The following is a 19,308-nucleotide window of genomic DNA, read 5'->3' as shown; positions in this document are numbered from 1 at the left end:
GGCCCCCAGAGAGGGAGGGTCCTAAGGCCAGTCACCCTGAGGATCCGAGAGAGAGGCTTGAACTGGGGGAGGAGAGGGCCCCCCGTGTACGCCTTCCCTTCTGCTTGTTTCTGGGCCACGGGTCTGGCCTGGCTCTCCCAGCAGGTGCCACCACCTGTGGCCTGTGTCCTTGGCACCATGTCTGGCATACAGTTGGTGCCCAGTGAATGTCTGCTGCAGACCTCCTCCCTCACTGGTGCTGGTGAGCCAGGCGGGTCCAGTCACGAGTGAGTGAGGGGGCGGGGGTGGGGAGGAGATGAGCTTGTGGAGACCGAGGGCAGCCTTGGAGAGACACTGGGGAAGGTGGGAGGCAGGGGGGACCTGGAGGGGGGGAGGGGCACGGCCCGTGGTGCAGGAGCGCGGGGCCGCTGGGGCCAGAGCAGCGTGTGCTCAGCCTGAGAGAGAGGTGATGGGTGGATGGACGAGGATGACAGGTTGGCAGGTGGTCGACAGAGGCTAGACGACAGGTGACAGATGGGTCATCCCTGGGCAGCGTCCCCTCGCGAGGAGGTAGCTCTGCCAGGCCCGCCCCTCCACCTCTCCCAGGAACATGTGTCCTCTGGGTCCGGTCACTCTGTTTTGATGGTTTTTCTCTTTCTCTCGAGCGTTTACTTAAGGAGACCCGTGTGGGGGCCGAGGAAGCTGCCCCGACCTGATCCCACCCAGACCCTCAGCGGGGAGACGGGGCTCCGGCCTCCCCTTCCGGGCGGCACGGGATTCAGGGTCCCGGCCGCCACCTGGCTACCGCCGAGGGACCCTCCCCCGTCCTTGTGACAGCGGGTTGTGGGGCCCAGCCGGCCGGAGGCTGATCCGGGGGCCTGGTCGGGCCCGGGGTCGAGCCGAGGTCTGGGAGGACACGGGGTCAGCAGGACCCCTCAGCCCATCGCAGAACGCTGGCCCCGGGCGGACTGGAAGTAACGCTCTGATCCCACAGCGTCAGCGCCTTCGCCCGGACACCTGCAGGGTCAACACCGCCCTCTCCCCGGAGGGAGCGCTGGATTGTGCAAGATGCAGCCGCGTTTCCGGCTCCGCAAACACCAGCCTGTGCCCTCGCCTGGCCCGTAACCACATCCGCCTGAGGCAGGGGGATCCGGGGCCAAACTCCCTCCACCAGGAGACCTCCTTCTTCACTAGCGCCCTGCGTCACACTGTCCTTTCACCCCCTCACACGGGTCTCACGCGTCTCCAGCAGCCTCCATTACACGCCCTTTCACCACGACTCCCTTACACCCCCCCCCCCCCCCCCCCCCCCCGCCTCAACATACCTCAACACTCTCCAGGCACCTCCTCACATCCTCCTCACACCTCATGTCACTCCCCTCGGCTATCCTCAAACTCCTGTCGCTTCTCAAATCCTGGGAACGATCCTCTGCCCCCGGGCAGCCTGTCCCAGCCCCTGCACTCTTCTTGACGTGGGAGCGGCACTCCAGTACGACCGACCGACCGTGGCTGGGTCAGGACCTACTCTGGTCACTGAAGTATCTGGAAGGGCTTCCTAGATGAGGCAACGTCTCACGTCTTCAGGTTAAACCCAAGGGGTTCTGGAAAGAGCGTTCCAGCTGTGCGCACAGCACGTGGAAGGTGTGACGCACGGGTCGTGAGCGGTTCCGCTTGTAGATGTGTGGGGGTGGGCATACAGGGGCAAACAGCGAGGGCTCAGAGTGGCCAGGGCAGGGGGAGCGGGGGAATGCGTGACGTGTGGGGCCTTCTGTGCCCCGATGGACTTCTTCCATTCCGGGTCGCTGGCTCTGACCGCCCAGGGGGTAGGCGGGGCAGGGGCCTGGTGGGGGGAGGCGCTGAACCTCAGCATTGATGCCCCACTGTTCCCCCAAGCCTCAGCCTAGGAGGGGAGGCCTTTCAGGGTTTGACCAGTGGGGCAGGCAGTTGGGCCAGCGCAGACCTCAGCCATCGGCATGGAGTCCAGTCACAGAAGAGGGCCTGTCGAGGCTGGTAGCCAGGGAGGGGTCCAGACAGCCCGGGCTGAGGGGCAAGGCCTTGGCGGGTCACGGACAGGAGGAGAAAGTCAGCAGTCAGGAGAAGCCTGCTTGGCCAGGGCTGGGGGACGGGCGCCCTGGACCACCACGGCTCACCACGGGTCCCGAGGCCTGTGACGGGTACCGGCCGCCCCCTGCTCAGGGGAAGGAACCCTACCACAGGGCCCTCGGGGGTGGCGGCCTCACAGGTCTTGGGTGGCGCACAGCAGGAGGACCTTACCCGCCACAGGCCTGTGGGCCTGCCTCTGGGATATCTCCTTGGAGGTGGTGTCCTGGTTCGGGCGCTAGAACGGAGTACAGACTGTGTGGCTTATACACACAGAGACTTCGGGAGGCTGGAAATCTGAGGTCAAGGCGTCAGCAGATTCGTGTCTGGTGAGAACCAGCTTCCTGTTTTCACTGTGCCCTCACGTGGCAGGCTCTCTGGGGTCTCTTTTACAAGGTCACTAGTCCCATGTTGGGCTCCATCCTTGTGATCCAATCACCCCAAAGGCCCCACCTGCCACCACCATCACCTTGGGGGTCAGGTTCCACCATTACGGATTTTGGGGGGGACGCGGCTGTTCAGAACACAGCAGGTGCTTTCAGCTGAGGCAAAATTCTAGCCCCGCCGGAACCTCTTTGCCTCCTGAGGGCCGGCGTGCCTGCACTTTCAAGCAGTGGCCTCGTTTACCGTGACCTGGGTGCAGCCACCACTTCTACCCAGGTGTCTGTCACCTTCACCGGGGTGTTTCCGTCACCTTTTGCCAGCTGTGTCTCTCAGGGAGCAGGACAAACAAACACCCCAGGGCACCTGCCCAGAAAGAAATTTAACCTGGGAATCGGGATCTTGCTCCGTCGTGAGGGGACCCGCCCAGCTGAGCCTCGGGGTCTGACCTCCGGAACCTCCGGCGCCCCCCGATGTCAGAGTCCAGAGCGGGTGCAGGGACCAGGCCTCTGGTGTGGCGGGCCAGCGGGAAGGTGGCCTCCAGTCCAGCCTCTGCAGTCTGCACGAGGACCTGGCACGCGGGACGTCTCTCCAGCCCCGGTCAGGCGCCAAAGCGCCGTAGGGAAGCGGGCAGGTCTGCAGGTCCCTCTCCTGGGCCCCGGGAAAGGTCAAGAGGGGCTCTGTATGGGGCTCAGCTGTGGGGGCTCCATTCAGCTCGGGTGGTTCAGGGAAGCCCCTGCGTCCTCACGGCCAAGCACCAGCAGCCGTGCCCGCTCCACCCAATGGAATGTCCCAGAGAGAAATCTGCATGTGACGCTCCCACAAAGTGGTGAAATCGTGGAGAGAGTTCTGGCAAAGAGATGGGACTGAGCAGTGCCGTCCAGGGCCTGCTCGAGAAGTGCTCACAGGAGTGTCTCCATTGTACAGATGGGCAAACCAAGGCTCCGTTTGGAGACACCCCGGGGCCTGCAGCGTAGAGGTGGAGAGTGAGCGCAGGCCATGCTGTCCCACGGCATCCAGCCGGGGCGCCGGAATGAGGGAATTAGCCCAGGAGCTGGCTGCGTGTGTGGGACACCACGTCCCGGAGCCGGGCCCCTCTGCCCCCACCCGTTTCCCTACACGTGCCCTGCCACCTTGAGACCTGGGAGCAGCTGTCGTCCCTGGAGGTGGCCTGCCCTGGCATCTCCAGAAACCTCCCATGGAAAATGCAAACTCATGGTGATTCGTGGGTTGACAAATACGCTTCTGTTTCCCCAAAAAGGGGCTGTGGGGGAGGAGCTGATGGAGGAGGCAACTGGGAGAGGGACCCCTGGGGGCCAGCCTGTGCCTGGTGCACATGCATGTGTGGCGAGGCCGGGTGGAACCCCCATCTCGGCGGCTGTGTGGTCCTTGGCTTTGGACTGAAAATGATGGCGCCCAGAGGCGACGCGGTGCCAGGAGGTCCTGCTTGCAAGTCCGCAGGCGACTCAGTTGGCTTACGGGGCCCTCAGGGTTGTGACGCTGAATGCCAAGGCTAGGGCACCAGGCCCTCTTGGACTTGCACACTTACCCTCCCATGTCCAAAGGGAAGTTTCCACATTGGGATCCTGAGCCTGAGGCTAGCAGGTGAGACAGGTGTAGACACCCCGGTTGAGGGGATAGGCCAGTGTCCCCAAGATGAGGATGAGGGGGGTGGTGCAAACCCCAGGCTGGTGGGGGCAGTGGGGAGGAGCCAGAGGCCAGGACCCTGGATGGCACAATGACATTTGTCAACTCTAAAAGTTCTAGAAGGTTTTGTGGACTGTTTTGTTCTGAGTTTCTGCCTGGAATCTGGGACAAGACCTTGGGCTCATTTCTAGGCCCAATGGACCCACCCCAGACCCATTAAGCCCAGGTCTCACCTCGTGGTAGGGAGGGACTCCACTCCCAGGACAGAGGCGGGTGAGGTCAGGCAGGGCCCTGGACCCGGGTGTTGGCTCTGGTGACTAGATGGGGACAAGGGGCTGTGAAGGGTCCCTTTAGGACACATCACAGAAGAGAATGAAGGCAGTGGTGAATCTTAGACCCCCTCACGTGCCAGGTCCCCCTTTTCCTGGCTGAGTAACCTCAGTATCCTCTTCAGGAAAGCAGGGATGCAGCCCCCACCTGCTGGGGTCGCTGGGTGGAGTGAACACATATGGGCATGGGGCTTCTTGGGGCATCTTGGTATGTGCAGCTGGTGCCCCCCCGTGGCCCCAGGCAGGGGCTGACAGATGGCGGGGCAGTGCCCCCACCCAGCCCTCCCACCTGGGCTGGTGGCCGGGAAGGGCGAGGTGATGGGCCGGGACGGGGGGATGGGTGTGGGGGCGGACCGCGTGCCAGACAGAAGACTACAGAGGGGCTCCAAGTGAGAGGTGTGGGCTCTGGAGAGGCACGGTGGGAGGGAGAAGGGGAAAGAGAGGAGGGACCTTCTGGGGAGACGGTGAGGTGGGGGGGATGTTGGGGGTGGGTGCTGAGGGGCAGTGGGGGCTGGGGCAGCCTGAGCAGGACCTGGCCCCGGGCTGAGTGTGGGACACGGAGAGCCCTCAGAGTCAGCCCCGCCAGCCAAGACACCACAGGGTCTCAAGTCAGAATCGTCCAGAAAACATTCCCAAGGGAAGCGACGAGACTCCAACATTTAATGTCGAGCACCTTTGTCAGGCGAAGGTAACTTTCTTAAAAAAGTATAAATAGTGAAAAATAAACATTTAGAAAAGTGGGGCCCACTCGGCAGGCAGGCGGGGTTCTTTGGTGGGGGCAGGGTCATCAGAGCCCTCCCAGGTCATCTGTGAGGAAGGCCAGCAGGAAGCGGCTGACGTGCCTGTCGACGATGATGGGGGAGAAGCCCAGGACACGCCGGGCCCCCGGCAGCACCTCGGGGTCTGGAAGACAAGGTGGTCTCAGACACTGCCACTGACGTGCCTGTGCAGCCCCACAGCCAAGCGGCGCGGGGCGTCCCTGCCAAGTGGGCCTGTGGCTCCCCGTCCACAACGGTGACAGGCCCGGTGTGGCCAGGCAGGGACGGCAGCTGCCATGCTGGGCTGCGGGCCCCCGTCCATTTGCCAGGGCTGTGACATGGGGGCCAGAGGCGGGCACCCTACTCCAGGCCACACACAGGACGGGGGCCCCCAGAGCCCCGGCTGCACCCTGCCTCCCGCCAGGGGCTGTCACCCTCCGACCCCTGGGGGGGGGTGGAGCCCCCATACTCCCTCTTCTTCCTGTGCCTGCAAACCGGGCCCCACTGCCGTCCCACCACACAGGCTAGGAAATTGAGGCACAGGGAGGCCAGGGGGCGCTCGGTGCTTGGGCCTGGCAGGCGGCACCCACCTGGAGGGCAGCAGTAGACGAGGAGCGCCAGCCCCGCGGCCAGGCCGAGGCAGGCCAGGAAGGCCACGGGTCCTGGGGAGAAAGGGGGCATGTGGGCACATGGCCGCCTGAGCCCAGACGGCGGGCGCCCCAGCGAGCACCCTGGGGCCCAGTCAATGGGAAGGCAGGACCGAGTCTGACTCGGAAAGGAGAAGACCCTGAGGCAGAGACGGAGCCCTGGGTGGGGGACAGGGTGGGGGACGTGGGAGGCCGTTACCCCTGTCACTGAGCTCGCGGCCCACGGTGCCGGAGTCTAGCTCTGTGCAATCTGAGTTCTCTGGAAACAAAATCACAGGGCTTGGTTAGTTGTGGGCCGGCCAGAGGAGGGTGGTCGTCCCGCCTGCAGGAAACCAAGGGGCTGCTCAGGCTCCTTCCCTCCACCCCCAGAACCCCTAGGCTGGGCCGGACCAGGCTGTACACACACCCAGCCGGCCTTCTGGGCCAGGCGTGGCAGAAAGCACCAGGGAGGGAACCGTGGGATCAGCGTCACAGAACCCTGAGTTTTGGATCTCCTTCTGTCCACATCCTGAGACCCTGAGGGCCATGGGTAGGGGGCATCGCTCCGTGCGGAGGCAGGCACCGAGCGTACCATCCCAAGTCTGGTGATGTCCATAGGAGGGCAGGGCACACTCTCTCCCAGACCTCCCCAACCAGCCACCTGCTGATGGCCCAGGAGCCTGGAAGGTGCTTGATGCCCAGCCAGACTGTGGGGCCCCCCAGTGGCTGGTGTGACACACGGGTCCTGGACCAGAGCTCATCCTCAGGTCAGGGACACCTGCCCCGGGGTCCCAGCTGAGCAGTCAGGGTGAGCCACCCTGTCCCTCAGGCCTCTGGCTTCCCATCAGAAGATCGAGGGACACCGGCCCCTCCTCCAGGGGACCAGGGCACAGAGGTCTCAGGCCTGGACTGCCATCCCCGCCTGTGTCTCCTCCATCCCCACACGCAGCTCAGAGGGTCCCTCGGGACTCACGTGCCTCTTGAGCTCTCGGCCAAAACCCTTGAAACCAAAGCGTGCATGCCTCAGACCAGCCACCGTGCCTGACATCGTTCTACAGAAACGCCCACATTATGGGGATCCCCCCGCCCCCGGCCAGGGCATCCTCAGTTGTGGGCACGACCTCAGTTTCTGCCATGGGGGCACAGATACTCAAGGCTGGCACAGCCGTGAGCGGCCCCCAGCCCGCAGGTGACGGGCCCCAGGGCACCAGGCTGGAGGGAGGGCGGAGCCACACCCGCCAGACGCCTCCTCCTGTGTAACAGCAGGCACGAGAGATGCGGCAGTGTCCGCATCCGACAGCTTGCTCCTGTCTGGGGGCGCGGGGGGCGCACTTACGCAGGGCCAGCCGGCTGGGCAGGCGGCTGTGCAGGGGCTGCGCGTGGATGTACAGGGCCCGGTAGAACTCCTGGCAGTCCCGCTCGCCGCTCCGCTGCAGGTGGCCCAGCAGGTCACAGAGCCGCACTCGCAGGGACGCCTTGGGATTCCGGAACTGGGGGTGGAAAGGGTGCGTGGAAAGGTCAGGCTGGAGGGGCAGGGCCAAGGAGGCTGGGGGCTCTGGCTCTGCCCTGGGCTCCAGCTTCTGCATCAGAGGGGCCCCTGCCCGGGGCGCGGCGGGGGCGGCAGCACAGAGCACCCAGAGGAGGCATCAAGTGCCACCAGGGCCACAGCCCACCCACGTGGCGCCCAAGCCGGTGCTGTGGTCACAGCACAGCCACTGGTCCTCCCTGTGGAGCCCCCTCCCTGTGGAGGCCAGGACAGGTCATCAAGAAAGACAGTGGTGACATTGTTCCACCTGTTAAAAGCTGATGGTTTGCCATGTGACTTTGGCAGGTCATTTTACACCTCGGGACTCTTTCTTCACTTGTAAAAAGGCTACAAGGAATCAAGGAGGTGATGTCATAAGTAATAACTTCTAGTAGTTTATAGTCAACAGGAATGTGACTCGAGGAATTTAAAAACGGAGGGCTAAGCAGGAAAACAAAACAAAATAACCCAGAATCTTCTGATGAGTTCATGGAGAAATGTATGGTTCTAAAGGTCAGTGAGCCGGCAGGTGGCATTGATGCAGGACCTGGAGGCTGTGGCCTGGTGCCGCCACCTGGTGGCAGCATACCATTCCACTCAGAACCAGAGTGTAACAAACTGCAAGCGGACGGTAGGAGCCAGAGAGACCAAGGAGCAGAATAGCGTGGCAATGTGCATGCAGGACTCTCCTTCTTCTTGTATAAACGTCTGAAACTTCTCAAATATTTATATACTGAACGTGTATCAGACTTTTAATTACAATAGTAAGGTATGAACTCCACCCGTACTTCTCCTTTGCTGTAGACTTTCACAACCTGAGCGTCTGAGCCAGTGGCAGGGCCCACGAACCTTCCAGCTGTGTTGGGGGTCAGCCTCACTGTGCCCAGGAGAGGCCCCAAGCCCTGTAGGCAGCCCTGCAGCCCCGAGAGTGGGGCTCACTCAGCCACTCGGCTGGAGGGGGCCCCACACCCCAAAGCCCTGGCCCTGAGGGGGAGTCAGGGAAAGGGCGGCTCAGGCGAGGTGCACCCACCTCCCTCGGTGTCCGCTTTTGAGCCTTTGGAAGAGGCAGGGTGCGGAGTCCTGCGGCATTGGGGTGAGCCCGGCCAGCGCCCCCGCCCCCTCTCCCCTCCCAGGCTTGTCACACGCAGTGGCACACTGTCCTGTCTCCTGTGATGCTTCCAGTGGCTCTGGAGGGCTGGCAGGCCCCGAGGACACGGGGAGAGACTGAGGCTCAAGGAGCCGGTGTTCCGGGCCCAACGTCACTGCAAGGAGTCAGGCTTTCACCTCCACTGTCCTTCTCCACCCTCCCACCCCCCCCACCCACTTTCTCCCAGCCCAGGGAGGGAGGGACAGGGAGGGAGAGATGTGCCGCCCCCCCCCCCCCGCCTCCCCCCACCCCAGCACCTTCTCTGCATCATTGTTGCTGAGGATCTGGGGGTAGTAGCGGTTCAGCTGCAGGATGATCCTGTCCACCTGCTGCTCACTGAGGCGTCCGTGGCCCATCAGGAAAGGCATGTCCTGGACCAGGCGGTCACAGTAGGTCTGCTCTGAAACAGCAGAGAGCACGGAGGGCATGAGCCCGCACGGCCGAGGAGCGGCAACGGGGCCCACATGCCACCCGTGGCATGGCCCCCAAGCCCCCGGGCGGCACATCAGCTGTAAGCCGTCCCACCCGTGCAGGCTATGCACAGCCCGGAACCCCCGTGTCCTGCCACCCCCCTGCCAGAGATGGGGTGCACTAGTGTGTGGGACCACAGACTCCAGCTCTTCTCTTCTACGCCTGAGAGCTTACAGCAGGAGATAAACTCAGGCCAAGTCCGCTGTCCCTGGGTCCCCCCCCCCCCCCCCCAGGGCCTGCTGCAGGGACACACCAGCCTGGAGAAGGCCCGACCCTGCAGCTCCCCTGGCTGCTGTTCCCACAGGGACAGGGGCGCAGGGCTGGGTGGCCCGTGCTGGCATGGCCACGGGACACGTGAGCTTGCCCGGCCTTGTGAGGCTGCCACAAAGCAGACCGGTGTGCCCAGCCAGGGTCCTGGCATCGCGGCATCACTGCCATGCCTTTTTTCCCATTAAGAATGTTCTTTAGAATGACAGGCCTTTAAAGTCCAGGGGTGGGTCAGTGGTTGGTGGGAGGCACAGGATCCCCAAGGAAGGGGCTGAATCCCAGAGCATCCACTGTGTGACCACGTGCACCCCCCCCCCCCACCGGTGCCAGCCTGTCCCACTTGCTGGCGGACACGGGCACTGGGTGAGGGCAGAGCTGCAGAGGAGGAGAGTTTTTGTGTGTGACTGGAATTAAGTTGATATCAATTCACATTAGATGGTTATAACTTTAGGATGTTATGTGGAACTCTCATGGTAGCCACAAAGAAAATATCCGTGGAATATCCACAAAAGGAAATAAAAAATGTTATTACAGAAAATCAACTAAACATGAAAGAAGGTAGTAATGGATAAAGGACAAAAAGCTACAAGACCTACAGAAAACAAACAGCAAAAATGCAGAAACAAGCGATTCATTATCAGTAATTGCAGTAATTAGTTTATTATTTTTTTTAATATTTACTTCTGAGAGTGAGAGAGAGAGAGAGAGAGAATGAGCAGGGGGAGGGGCAGAGACAAAGAGAGAGACACAGAATCCAAAGCAGGTTCCAGGCTCTGAGCTGTCAGCACAAAGGTGTCGGACACAGGCCTGAAATCACCGTGGGATGATGACCTGAGCTGAAGTCGGAGGCTCGCCAATGGGGCCACCCAGGCACCCCAGTGACTGCAGTAATTACTTTAAATGTAAACAGATTAAGGAGCGCCTATCTGGCTCAGTCAGTGGAGCATGCAACTCTTGATCGCGGGATCATGAGTTCGAGCCCCACATTGGGTGTAGAGATTACTTAGAAAATAAAAGCTCTCAAAAAAATAAATGTAAACAGGGGCACCTGGGTGGCTCAGTCGGCTAAGCCTCTGACTTCGGCTCAGGTCAGTATCTCACGGCTTGTGAGTTCGAGCCCCACGTCAGGCTCTGGGCTGACAGCTCAGAGGCTGGAGCCCGCTTCCGATTCTGTGTCTCCCTCTCTCTCTGCTCCTTCCATGCTCATGCTCTGTCTGTCTCAAAAGTAAATAAACATTTTTAAAAAATGTAAACAGATTAACAGACGCAGATTGGCAAAATGGAATTTTGATACTGTGATTTCTAATAAGAAATATATATTGATACAGGGCTCCTGAACCCCCTGGAACGTCCTAAGAGATGAGCCATGAGGATGAAGCTGTCTTTTGTTCCTAACGAGCCCTCTTCAACCTCATCTGGCCGTGTGCACAAGGTGACTCTTCTAAAGCCCCTAAATACCCACAAGATGGGACTGGTTGCCAGTGGAGCCAACCACATGAGGCTTAGAGGGGAGAGGGGCTGCAGGCCGAACCCATCACCAATGGCCAATCGTTGAATCAATCACGCCTATGTAATAAAACCTGCGTAAAACCCCAAGAGGATGGAGCTGGACGAGCTTCCAGGTTGCCGAGCACATGGAGGCGCTGGGGCGGCTGGCCCGGCAGGGACACAGAGGCTCTGGGCCCCTTCCCGAGTTCTTTGCTCTAAGCACCCTGTGTGTGTGGACGTTCACTTGTATCCTGTGATAAATCAGCACTAGTATGGAAAGTGTTCTCCCAGATTCTGTGGGCTGTAGCAAATGACTGAACCAAAAAAGGGGGTCACAGGACCCTCGGTTTATAGCCAGTCGGTGAGAAGCCTTGTGACCGGGGTCTGTAGCGGGGACGGTGTACAGGACCGAGCTCTTCACAAGTGGGAACTGAGGCCATCCCCAGGGAGACAGCGTCGGGAGGTGAACTGGGACACCCCCAGCTGGTGTCAGGGGACTGCTTGATGGAGGTGAGGGACCGCATACCTGGTGACCAGAAGTGCCAGGAGTCCTCAGAGGTATGAGTGCTGCGTGTAGGAGCAGAGGAGAAACAGAGTTGTTTGTCCTCTGAGGATTAAAAACATATGATTCAACTATGAGCTGTCTCCAAAAGACTCAGATCCAAAGACACACATGGGCCGAAAGTGAAAAGAAGGGAAAAGATGTCGCTGCAAATAGCAACTCAAAGAGAGCAGGGTGGCTCTGCGCATAGAAGCCAAGATCGACTTTGCATCAAAAACTGTTACAAAAGACCAAGAAGTATATCAACGTTAATAATAGAGTCAATTCACCAAGAAGATCTAATAAGCACATGAGCCAGGTATTAGAGCCCCCAGATAATAGTAAAGATTTACTAATAATGAAAAATAGTATCAGTTGGAGATTTCAGTGGCACACTTTTATTATTTTTTTAATGTTTATTTTTGAGAGAGAGAGAGAGACAGAGCGTGAGTGGGGGAGGGGCAGAGGGAGAGGGAGACACAGAATCCAAAGCAGGCTCCAGGCTCTGAGCTGTCAGCACAGAGCTCAATGCAGGGCTCGAACTCACGAGCTGTGAGATCACAACCTGAGCTGAAGTCGGACGCTTGACTGCCTGACCCACCCAGGTGCCCCAGTACCGCACTCTTAGTAATAGCCAGAAACACCACACAGATGACCAGTAAGGGAACGGAGGGTGTGAGCCACATGATAAACCAACGAGGGCCAACACACCCGGACTGCAGTCACCCAACAGCAGCAGAAAATACAGGTGCACCTCCCTTTACAGCACTTTGCAGATTCTGCGATTTTACAAACTGTGGGTCTGTGCCGAGCCCGCTCTGAGCAAGTCCACTGGAGCCACTTTTCTACCAGCATCGACTCACTTGGGTCTCTGTGTCACGTTTTGATAATTCTTGCAATTCAAACTTTTCATTCTTCAAACCGTATTTCAAACCTTCTCATTATTATTACAATTGTTATGGTGATCTGTGATCAGTGATTATGAGTTGCTGAAAACTCAGATAATTGGTAGCATTTTTTAGCAATAAGATGTTTTTAATTAAGGTATACACATTGTTTTTAAGACATAATGCTACTGTGCACTTGATAGAGTACAGCATAATGTAAACATAACTTTTATATGTGCTGGGACACCAAGAAATATACTGGGCTCACTGTTTAGTTTTTTGTTTTTTGTTTTTTTTTTTTTTACTGGACTCACTTCGTTGCAATATTTGCTTTACTGTGGTGGTCTGGGACCGAACTCACAATAGCTCCAAGGTGGACCTGTACATTCTTCTCAAGCACACATAGAACATCCTCCAGGACAGACCATAAAACAAATGTGGCTACAAAACAAGTCTTAATATCTTTAAAAAGGCTGAAATCATACAAAGGGTCTTTCTGATCACATGGAATAAAGCCAAAAATCAGTAACAGAAGGAAAACTAGAAAATTCACTTGTATGTGAAAATGAAACAATGGATCAAAGAAGAAATCACAAGGGAAATTAGCAAGTACCTTGAGACAACTGAAAATAAAAATACAACACACCAACATGTAAGGGATGCCATGAAAACAGTTTGGAAGATGACATTTAGGCTGTAAATGCACACTTTACACCAGAAGAAAGATTTCAAATCAGCAACCTAATGTTACACCTTAAGGAAGTAGGAAGGTAAGAGCAAACTAGACTCAAAATAGCAGAAGGGGAGGAAATAATAAAGATTATACCAAAGATAATTGACATGGAAAATAGAAAAAACAAAACCAAAAACAAAACTTGGTTCTTTGGAAAGATCAGCAAATTGACAAACTGTTAGCTAGACTTACAAAGAAAAAAGACTCAAATTACTAACATCAGAAATAAAAGTAGGAAATGAACTACCAATTTTACAAAAATAAAAAGGATTATAAAAGAATACTTGGAAAATGTGTAAGCCAACAAATTGGACAAACTAGATGAAGTGGACAAATCCCTAAAAACACACAATCTACCATAACCAAAACATGAACACGGAGAAAATCTCAATGGACCTCTAACTAGTAAGGAGATTCAATTAGTAATCAAAACTGTCCTAACAAATAAAAGCTCAGGACCAGATGGCTCCACTGGTGAATTCTACCCAACATTTAAATACCAAAGCTTCTACAATTCTTCCAAAAAACATAGAGGAGGGAACACTTCCTAACTCATTCCATGAGGCCAGCATTACCCTGATACCAAAACCAGTCACAGATAACTACAAGAAAATTGCAGACCAATATCACTTATAAACACAGATGCCAAAATCTTCAACAAAATACTAGTAAACTGAATTCAGCAGCGTATTAAAAGGATTATACACCAGAATGCAAGGGTGGTTCAACATAAGATAATCCATCAATGTAATACATTGTTAATAGAATGAAGAAACACACAGACGATTATCACGGTCATCTCAAATGATGCAGAAAGGCGTTTGACAAATGCAATATTCCTTCTTGATTAAAGGAAAAAAGCATTCAATAAATTTAGAAGAAAATTTCCTCAACATGATGAAAGTCACACATGAAAAACACTCAGCAAATATCATGCTTAATGGTAAAAGTCTGAAAGCTTTTCCCCTAAGATCAGAAACCAAGCAAGAGGCCCACCCTCACTACTTCTTTTCAATGCATTACTGGAAGTTCTAGCCAGAGCAATTAGACAAAAAAAAAAAAAAAAAAAAGTTATTCAAATGAAAAGGAATAAGTAAAAAAAAAAATTTAAAAAAAGGGGGGCGCCTGGGTGGCTCAGTCGGTTGAGTATCTGGCTTTGGCTCAGATCATGATCTCACAGTTTGTGGGTTCAAGCCCCGCATCAGGCTCTGTGCTGACTGCTTAGAGCCTGGAGCCTGCTTCTGATTCTGTGTCTCCCTCTCTCTCTGCTCCTCCCCCGCTCATGCTCTGTCTCTTTCTCCTTCAAAAATAAATAAAAACATTTAAAAAAATTCAAAAAAAAGGAATAAGTAAAATGATCTCTTTTTGCAGATGACATGATCTTCTATCTAGAAAACTCTAAAAAGGTTAAAATTAATCAACAAATTCAGCAAAGCTGCAAGATACAAAATCAATACACAACAATCAGTTGCATCTCCATACACTAATAATCAACAATCCAAAAAAGAAAATAAGAAAACAATTCCACTTACAATGTCATCAAAAATAATAAAATACTTAGGAATAAATTCAACCAAGAAGGTAAAAGACTTGTACACTGAAAACTTCAAAACATCACAGAAAGAAATTTAAAAGATACAAATTAATATACCCTCTGTTCATGGATTAGAAGATTTAATGTCGTGAAGATGACAATAATTCCCAAAGTGATCTATGGAGTCCACGCAATTCCTATCCAAACTCCAATGATGTTTCTTGTTTTTCTTCTAAAATTCATACAGACTCGTTTTTTTTTAATGTTTATTTTTTTGAGATAAAGCACAAGCCTATGCATGTGGGAGGGAGGGGCAGAGGGAGAGAGAGAATCTTAACCAAGTTCCATGCCCAGTGTGGAGTCCTACACGGGGCTTGATCCTACAACCCTGGGATCATGACCTGAACTGAAATCAAGAATCAGATGTTTGGGGCACCTGGGTGGCTCAGTTGAGCATCTGACTTCGGCTCAGATCATGATTGTACTGTCTGTGGGTTCAAGCCCTGAGTCGGGCTCTGGGCTGACAGCTCGGAGCCTGGAACTTGCTTCAGATTCTGTCTCCCTCTCTCTCTGCCCCTCCCCCACTTATGTGTGTGCACTCTTTCTCTAAAATAAAAATTAAAGCATTTTTAAAAAATAGGTGCATTTGGGGGCACCTGGGTTGCTCAGTCGGTTAAGCAACTGACTCTTGATCTTAGCTCAGGTCAGGATCTCACGGTTTGTGGGATGGAGCCCCATGTCTGGCTCTGTGATGACAGCACAGAGCCTGCTTAGGATGGTCTCTCCCTCTCTCTCTGCCCCTCCCCCACTCTCTCTCTCTCAAAATAAATAAATAAACTTAAAAAATGTTTAAGAAGAATAAATGCATTTGTTGTGAGTAAATAATACCTCAATAAAGTTGATTTTTTCAAATGGGGTCATCATGTGGGAACAAGAAGGGCCCCTCCTAGATTTCCGCCATGGGGCCTACTCAACACACCATCTGTCCTCCTCACCTCTCTCTCCCACTGCCACCTCCTCCTGGCTGGTCTTTTCCCTCAAAAATATGCATTTCTAACTTCTGGGTCCTCCCAGGTCCTGAAAGTCTACCTGGCAGACGCACCCGTCAGCAGCCTCACCATGGTGAGGAAGTCACCCCCAGGGATACCGAAAGATCTGCCAGGGCCACATAGGCAGGACTTTCCCGGTCACCTGGCATCACCACTCGTAGCCCCTCTGAGCCGGCTGACGGCGTGTGCCCCGTGACCGGGCACTCTACAGGCTCTTTGCGTGCAGATCATCTTCATCGCCCCATCAGCTCTGCGGCTCTAGCAAGACCATCGCGCCCATTTCCAGATGGGAATAGATGAGGGACCTGCCCAAGACCTCAGCCACTAGAGAGTGAAGATGGAGGCTGGAGCCAGGCACAACTTTGTGGCATCCAAAGCTTTGTGGCTGTGTCAAGCCACTGCCTCTTGACATCCAAGACTTCCCACTCGCCTAATTAACGTACTAATTAACTGTTCAATTAGCTGCATCCTGACCCCAGGCTATTCTGCCCAGCACTGCCTCTACAGCGTGTGCACTCGTGCACAGGGCAGGCATACAGCAGGCACTCACTAAAGAGTTCTGGATGCATGGACTGTCGGTGGACCACGGCCAGCACACTGGCGGTCCTCCGGCTGCAGCCCTAGCTAGGTGGAGTCTCCACGGCAGCAAGCATGAGTCACCCGGCACAGGGCATACACAGCCTAGGGCTGAAGCTTTCCGTGGTGGCTGGAAGCCGTGCAGGAAAACCACACCCAGATGGCCACACCCAGGAAGGAAAATGCACAGGAAACTTTGGTCCTGGGTCCTGAGTAACAGCCCCAGAATGCTCTTACAGGATGGAGTCGAATGTTCTGGCACAAACCCACCCGACTCTGCCAGCAACTTCTGCCAAGCCCCACCTCCCCCACCTACTTGCTCAGCTGGTGCCAAAACCACAGATCCCCCAACCCCTTACCCCTGCGTGGCACTCAAGGCCCTGTGGGAGCTACCCCAGGTGCCTTCACCCCAGGTTCCTGAGCTGTCCTGCACAGCAGCCGCCCCCCGCCCCTGCCGTGGCACCATGCTGCTTGGGACCCCTGCCAAAGGATGAGAACCCTGTCCCTTGGCTTCCCCCTGGCTAACCTGTACTCAGCTCACCGTCCTCCCCTCAAGAGGCCTCCCTGAGTTTCCATGGCTCCCTCCCCACTGCAGTCCCTGACCTGCTCAGAATCCCCTCCTGCTTGGGCTCTGGACCTGGCCTCAGGTGTGGCGCTGAGAGGGCTCACTCCCCAGCACACCTGGGTCCACAGAACAGTAACAGCTGCAGTGACACCTGGCCAGCGTCGGCCCTGTGCAGACACACTGGGTCCAAATGCTCACCCTGCAACCTGTCATGAAGGCCCCAGAACCAGCACAAGGCAGACCCCCCAGTCATGGCACAGGAACGAGCCAAGGATTTCATCCCTGCAGCCTGGCAAAGCTGCCCGCACTCTCTGGGCCTCAGCTTCCTGCCCCCAAAATGAGGAGCTGTGACGGGAGGGATCTCTAGAGGCTCAGCGCTCAGACTTGGCTGCAAGAAAGGGGCTGTGGAGAGGCTCCCACAGGACCTTGAGGGGCCTGGGCAGGGCACAGGTCTAGTTCTGCCCCTGACCACCCAGGTAGCCTGGTGCTTGGCACCTGTCCAACCTGAGCCTTTATTTCCTCATCCACATACAGACAATATCCTACATGTCCTTCTACACCTGACACGGGGCCAAGGGCACAGCAGGCTCTCAGAAAAAGCAGCCACAAATGAGAAGGGTTCTGGGAGGTGACAGGCGAATAGGGTGCAGCTGCGGTCTCTTCCGACCTACGCTGGGACACTGGTGTCCCAGAAGACACCAGGAACTAGCCCATGAAATCCTATTTGTGGGACTCCAGTGAGCACCGGGGAGAGAACAGGACCTTTGGGAGCCTCCCTGAGCCCTCTGCCACCCCGGAGGTTGGAAGAGTGGGGCCCTGGGGAGCAAGAACATTCCCTGACCATGCTGTCATGAGATCCCTGGTCAACCCATCTCCATCACCAGGTCTCTCCATCAGTGGAAGTCCCACACAACAAGGTGACCCTGCTCAGCTGGGACCAGGAGGCAGGTGGGTTCTGCGGGCCACACAGGCTCTGGGGGTTTGGCTGCACTTCAGACCCCACTCTGGGAGAATCTGGAGGGGGCAGGGCCGCCCTGCACGCAGCACAAAGCCCAGGTGCTGGCTGAGTCTGTGTCCCCGGTTCTCCTGGGCCTGACCCCAAACAAGAGTCCCACTGGTACTATACACGGGTGTCAGGTGGCCAGGATGACCCCCGCGAAGACTGCTGGTGCCCTTTTCACCCTCGCCTCCCCCTGTCAGGCCTCAGCATCACCCCAGCCCCTCGCCCACGGCCCCTCCAGGCTCCGACCACCGCCCCCGGCCGGTCGTCGTCCCGCCCACAGAGAGGCGGTCACGGACCAAGGTCACTGGCCGCTGCCGCGAGGAGCTGCCACCGGGGCAGCACCGGGGGGTCACCGCGGCCGCGCGCCGGTCCCGGGCTGGCAGGCTGGACACCGGCCCGGCCCGCTCTCACCTGTCATGGCGACGCACGGCGCGCTCCCGGCCGGGCCCGGCCCGTCCCCTTGCCGCCGTCCACCCGTTAGGTCGTCTGTCCGCCGCTCGCCCGGTCCCACTCGCTCCGCCCCCTCCCGGCAGGCCCGCCTCCCGGCAGGCCTCGCCCCGGTCTCGGCGGTGTCGCCGCCACAGTCCCAAGTAGTCCCCACTGAGCCGGCCCTTTCCCGTTATGCTCCGCCCACAGAGGCAGCGGCAGCGCCGCGAGCGTCCCAAGCCCTGACCCCGCTCGAGCCCCGCCTCCACCCGAGATACCTACGGCACCCGTAGAAGTTATAGGCCCCGCCCCCACTGAGCCCGCCCCTTCCCGTTATGCTCCGCCCCCAGCGGCAGCCGCGGCGCCGCGAGGGCCCAAAGCCCCGCTCCCCATTCGAGCCCCGCCTCCTCCGGACGTTATGCTCCGCCCCCAGACCTGTGGCCTGGCCGCGAAGGTCCTAAGCCCCGCCCCCACTTGAACACCTCCCCCTCTGGAGGCACCTACGGCTCTGGCAGGAGTTCTTGGCCCCACCCCTCTCTGAGGCCCTTCCATCCCGGGCGCCGCAGGCGTCTTCGCCTATGCTAGGGCTCTAAGCTCCGACTCCACTGAGCCCCACCCTTGCTGACGTCTGTTAGGTCGCTTCTACAGCCCTGAGCCACGCCCCTCACTGAGCCCGGCCCCGCCTTCTGAAGGCTGGAGTTTCCAACCCGCATAGGGTACAGGGGCCTCACAAGCCCTTGGCTCCGCCCCTCAATAAGTCCCGTCCCGCCATCCTGTCCCAGGGTTCCAAACTCCGCCCCCAACATGGCCCCGCCCCTTCCGGCGACGACCAGGACTCTGAGCCCCCCACTCCAGCCCCGCCCCCAGCCCTGGCTCACCTTCCCCTACTGCCGACGCCCGCCTACTGGCTCCGCCCTATCTAGGCTCCGCCCCCTCGAGGCCCCGCCCTCGAGATGGCCTCGCCCGGGAGTAGGTGGCTCAGCCACGCTGGGCGCAGTAGGCTTCCCTGCCCCGCGCCACCGCGCCCCACGCCCGAATGAGGAAACTGAGGCTCTGAGAGAGGAAGTGACTTACCCAAGGTCACGCAGGTCAGTCTGTAGGAGGAACAAGGACAAGCCTGGGACAAAGGCCGGTGGACGTCCAGTAGACAGGAGGGATCAGCCTAAAGGGGGCAGTACCTGGACAGTGACGAGGGATGGATCCCCGCCTGTCCAGCCGTCAGGTGAGACCACAGCCCCAGCCTCAACAGAGAGCCAGAGCCACCCTGCCAAACCTC

At 57.1% G+C, this 19,308-nt stretch overlaps 1 protein-coding gene across 2 annotated transcripts; it reads right to left on the bottom strand.

Annotated features, from left to right (window-relative positions):
• Nucleotides 1-5,074: 5,074 nt before the first annotated feature.
• On the bottom strand, nt 5,075-18,269 carry CARD19 (caspase recruitment domain family member 19). Of its 2 annotated transcripts, XM_060610292.3 has the most exons (6): nt 18,018-18,269; nt 8,750-8,892; nt 7,157-7,310; nt 6,041-6,100; nt 5,785-5,856; nt 5,075-5,339 (listed from the first exon to the last, which is right to left on the bottom strand). In XM_060610292.3, exons 1-6 carry the CDS (start codon nt 18,022-18,024, stop codon nt 5,224-5,226), a joined length of 552 nt encoding a protein of 183 aa, XP_060466275.3. In that variant the 5' UTR covers nt 18,025-18,269; the 3' UTR covers nt 5,075-5,223. The 2 variants fall into 2 exon arrangements, with proteins under 2 accessions (XP_060466275.3, XP_060466276.3); XM_060610293.3 differs by lacking the exon at nt 6,041-6,100 and having other exon boundaries at nt 18,018-18,265.
• Nucleotides 18,270-19,308: the final 1,039 nt, after the last annotated feature.

The sequence above is a fragment of the Panthera onca genome, chromosome D4 (assembly GCF_046562875.1).
Source record: "Panthera onca isolate mPanOnc1 chromosome D4, mPanOnc1 haplotype 2, whole genome shotgun sequence".
Lineage (NCBI taxonomy): Eukaryota > Metazoa > Chordata > Mammalia > Carnivora > Felidae > Panthera > Panthera onca.
This window is presented reverse-complemented; position numbering and strand designations above follow the sequence as displayed.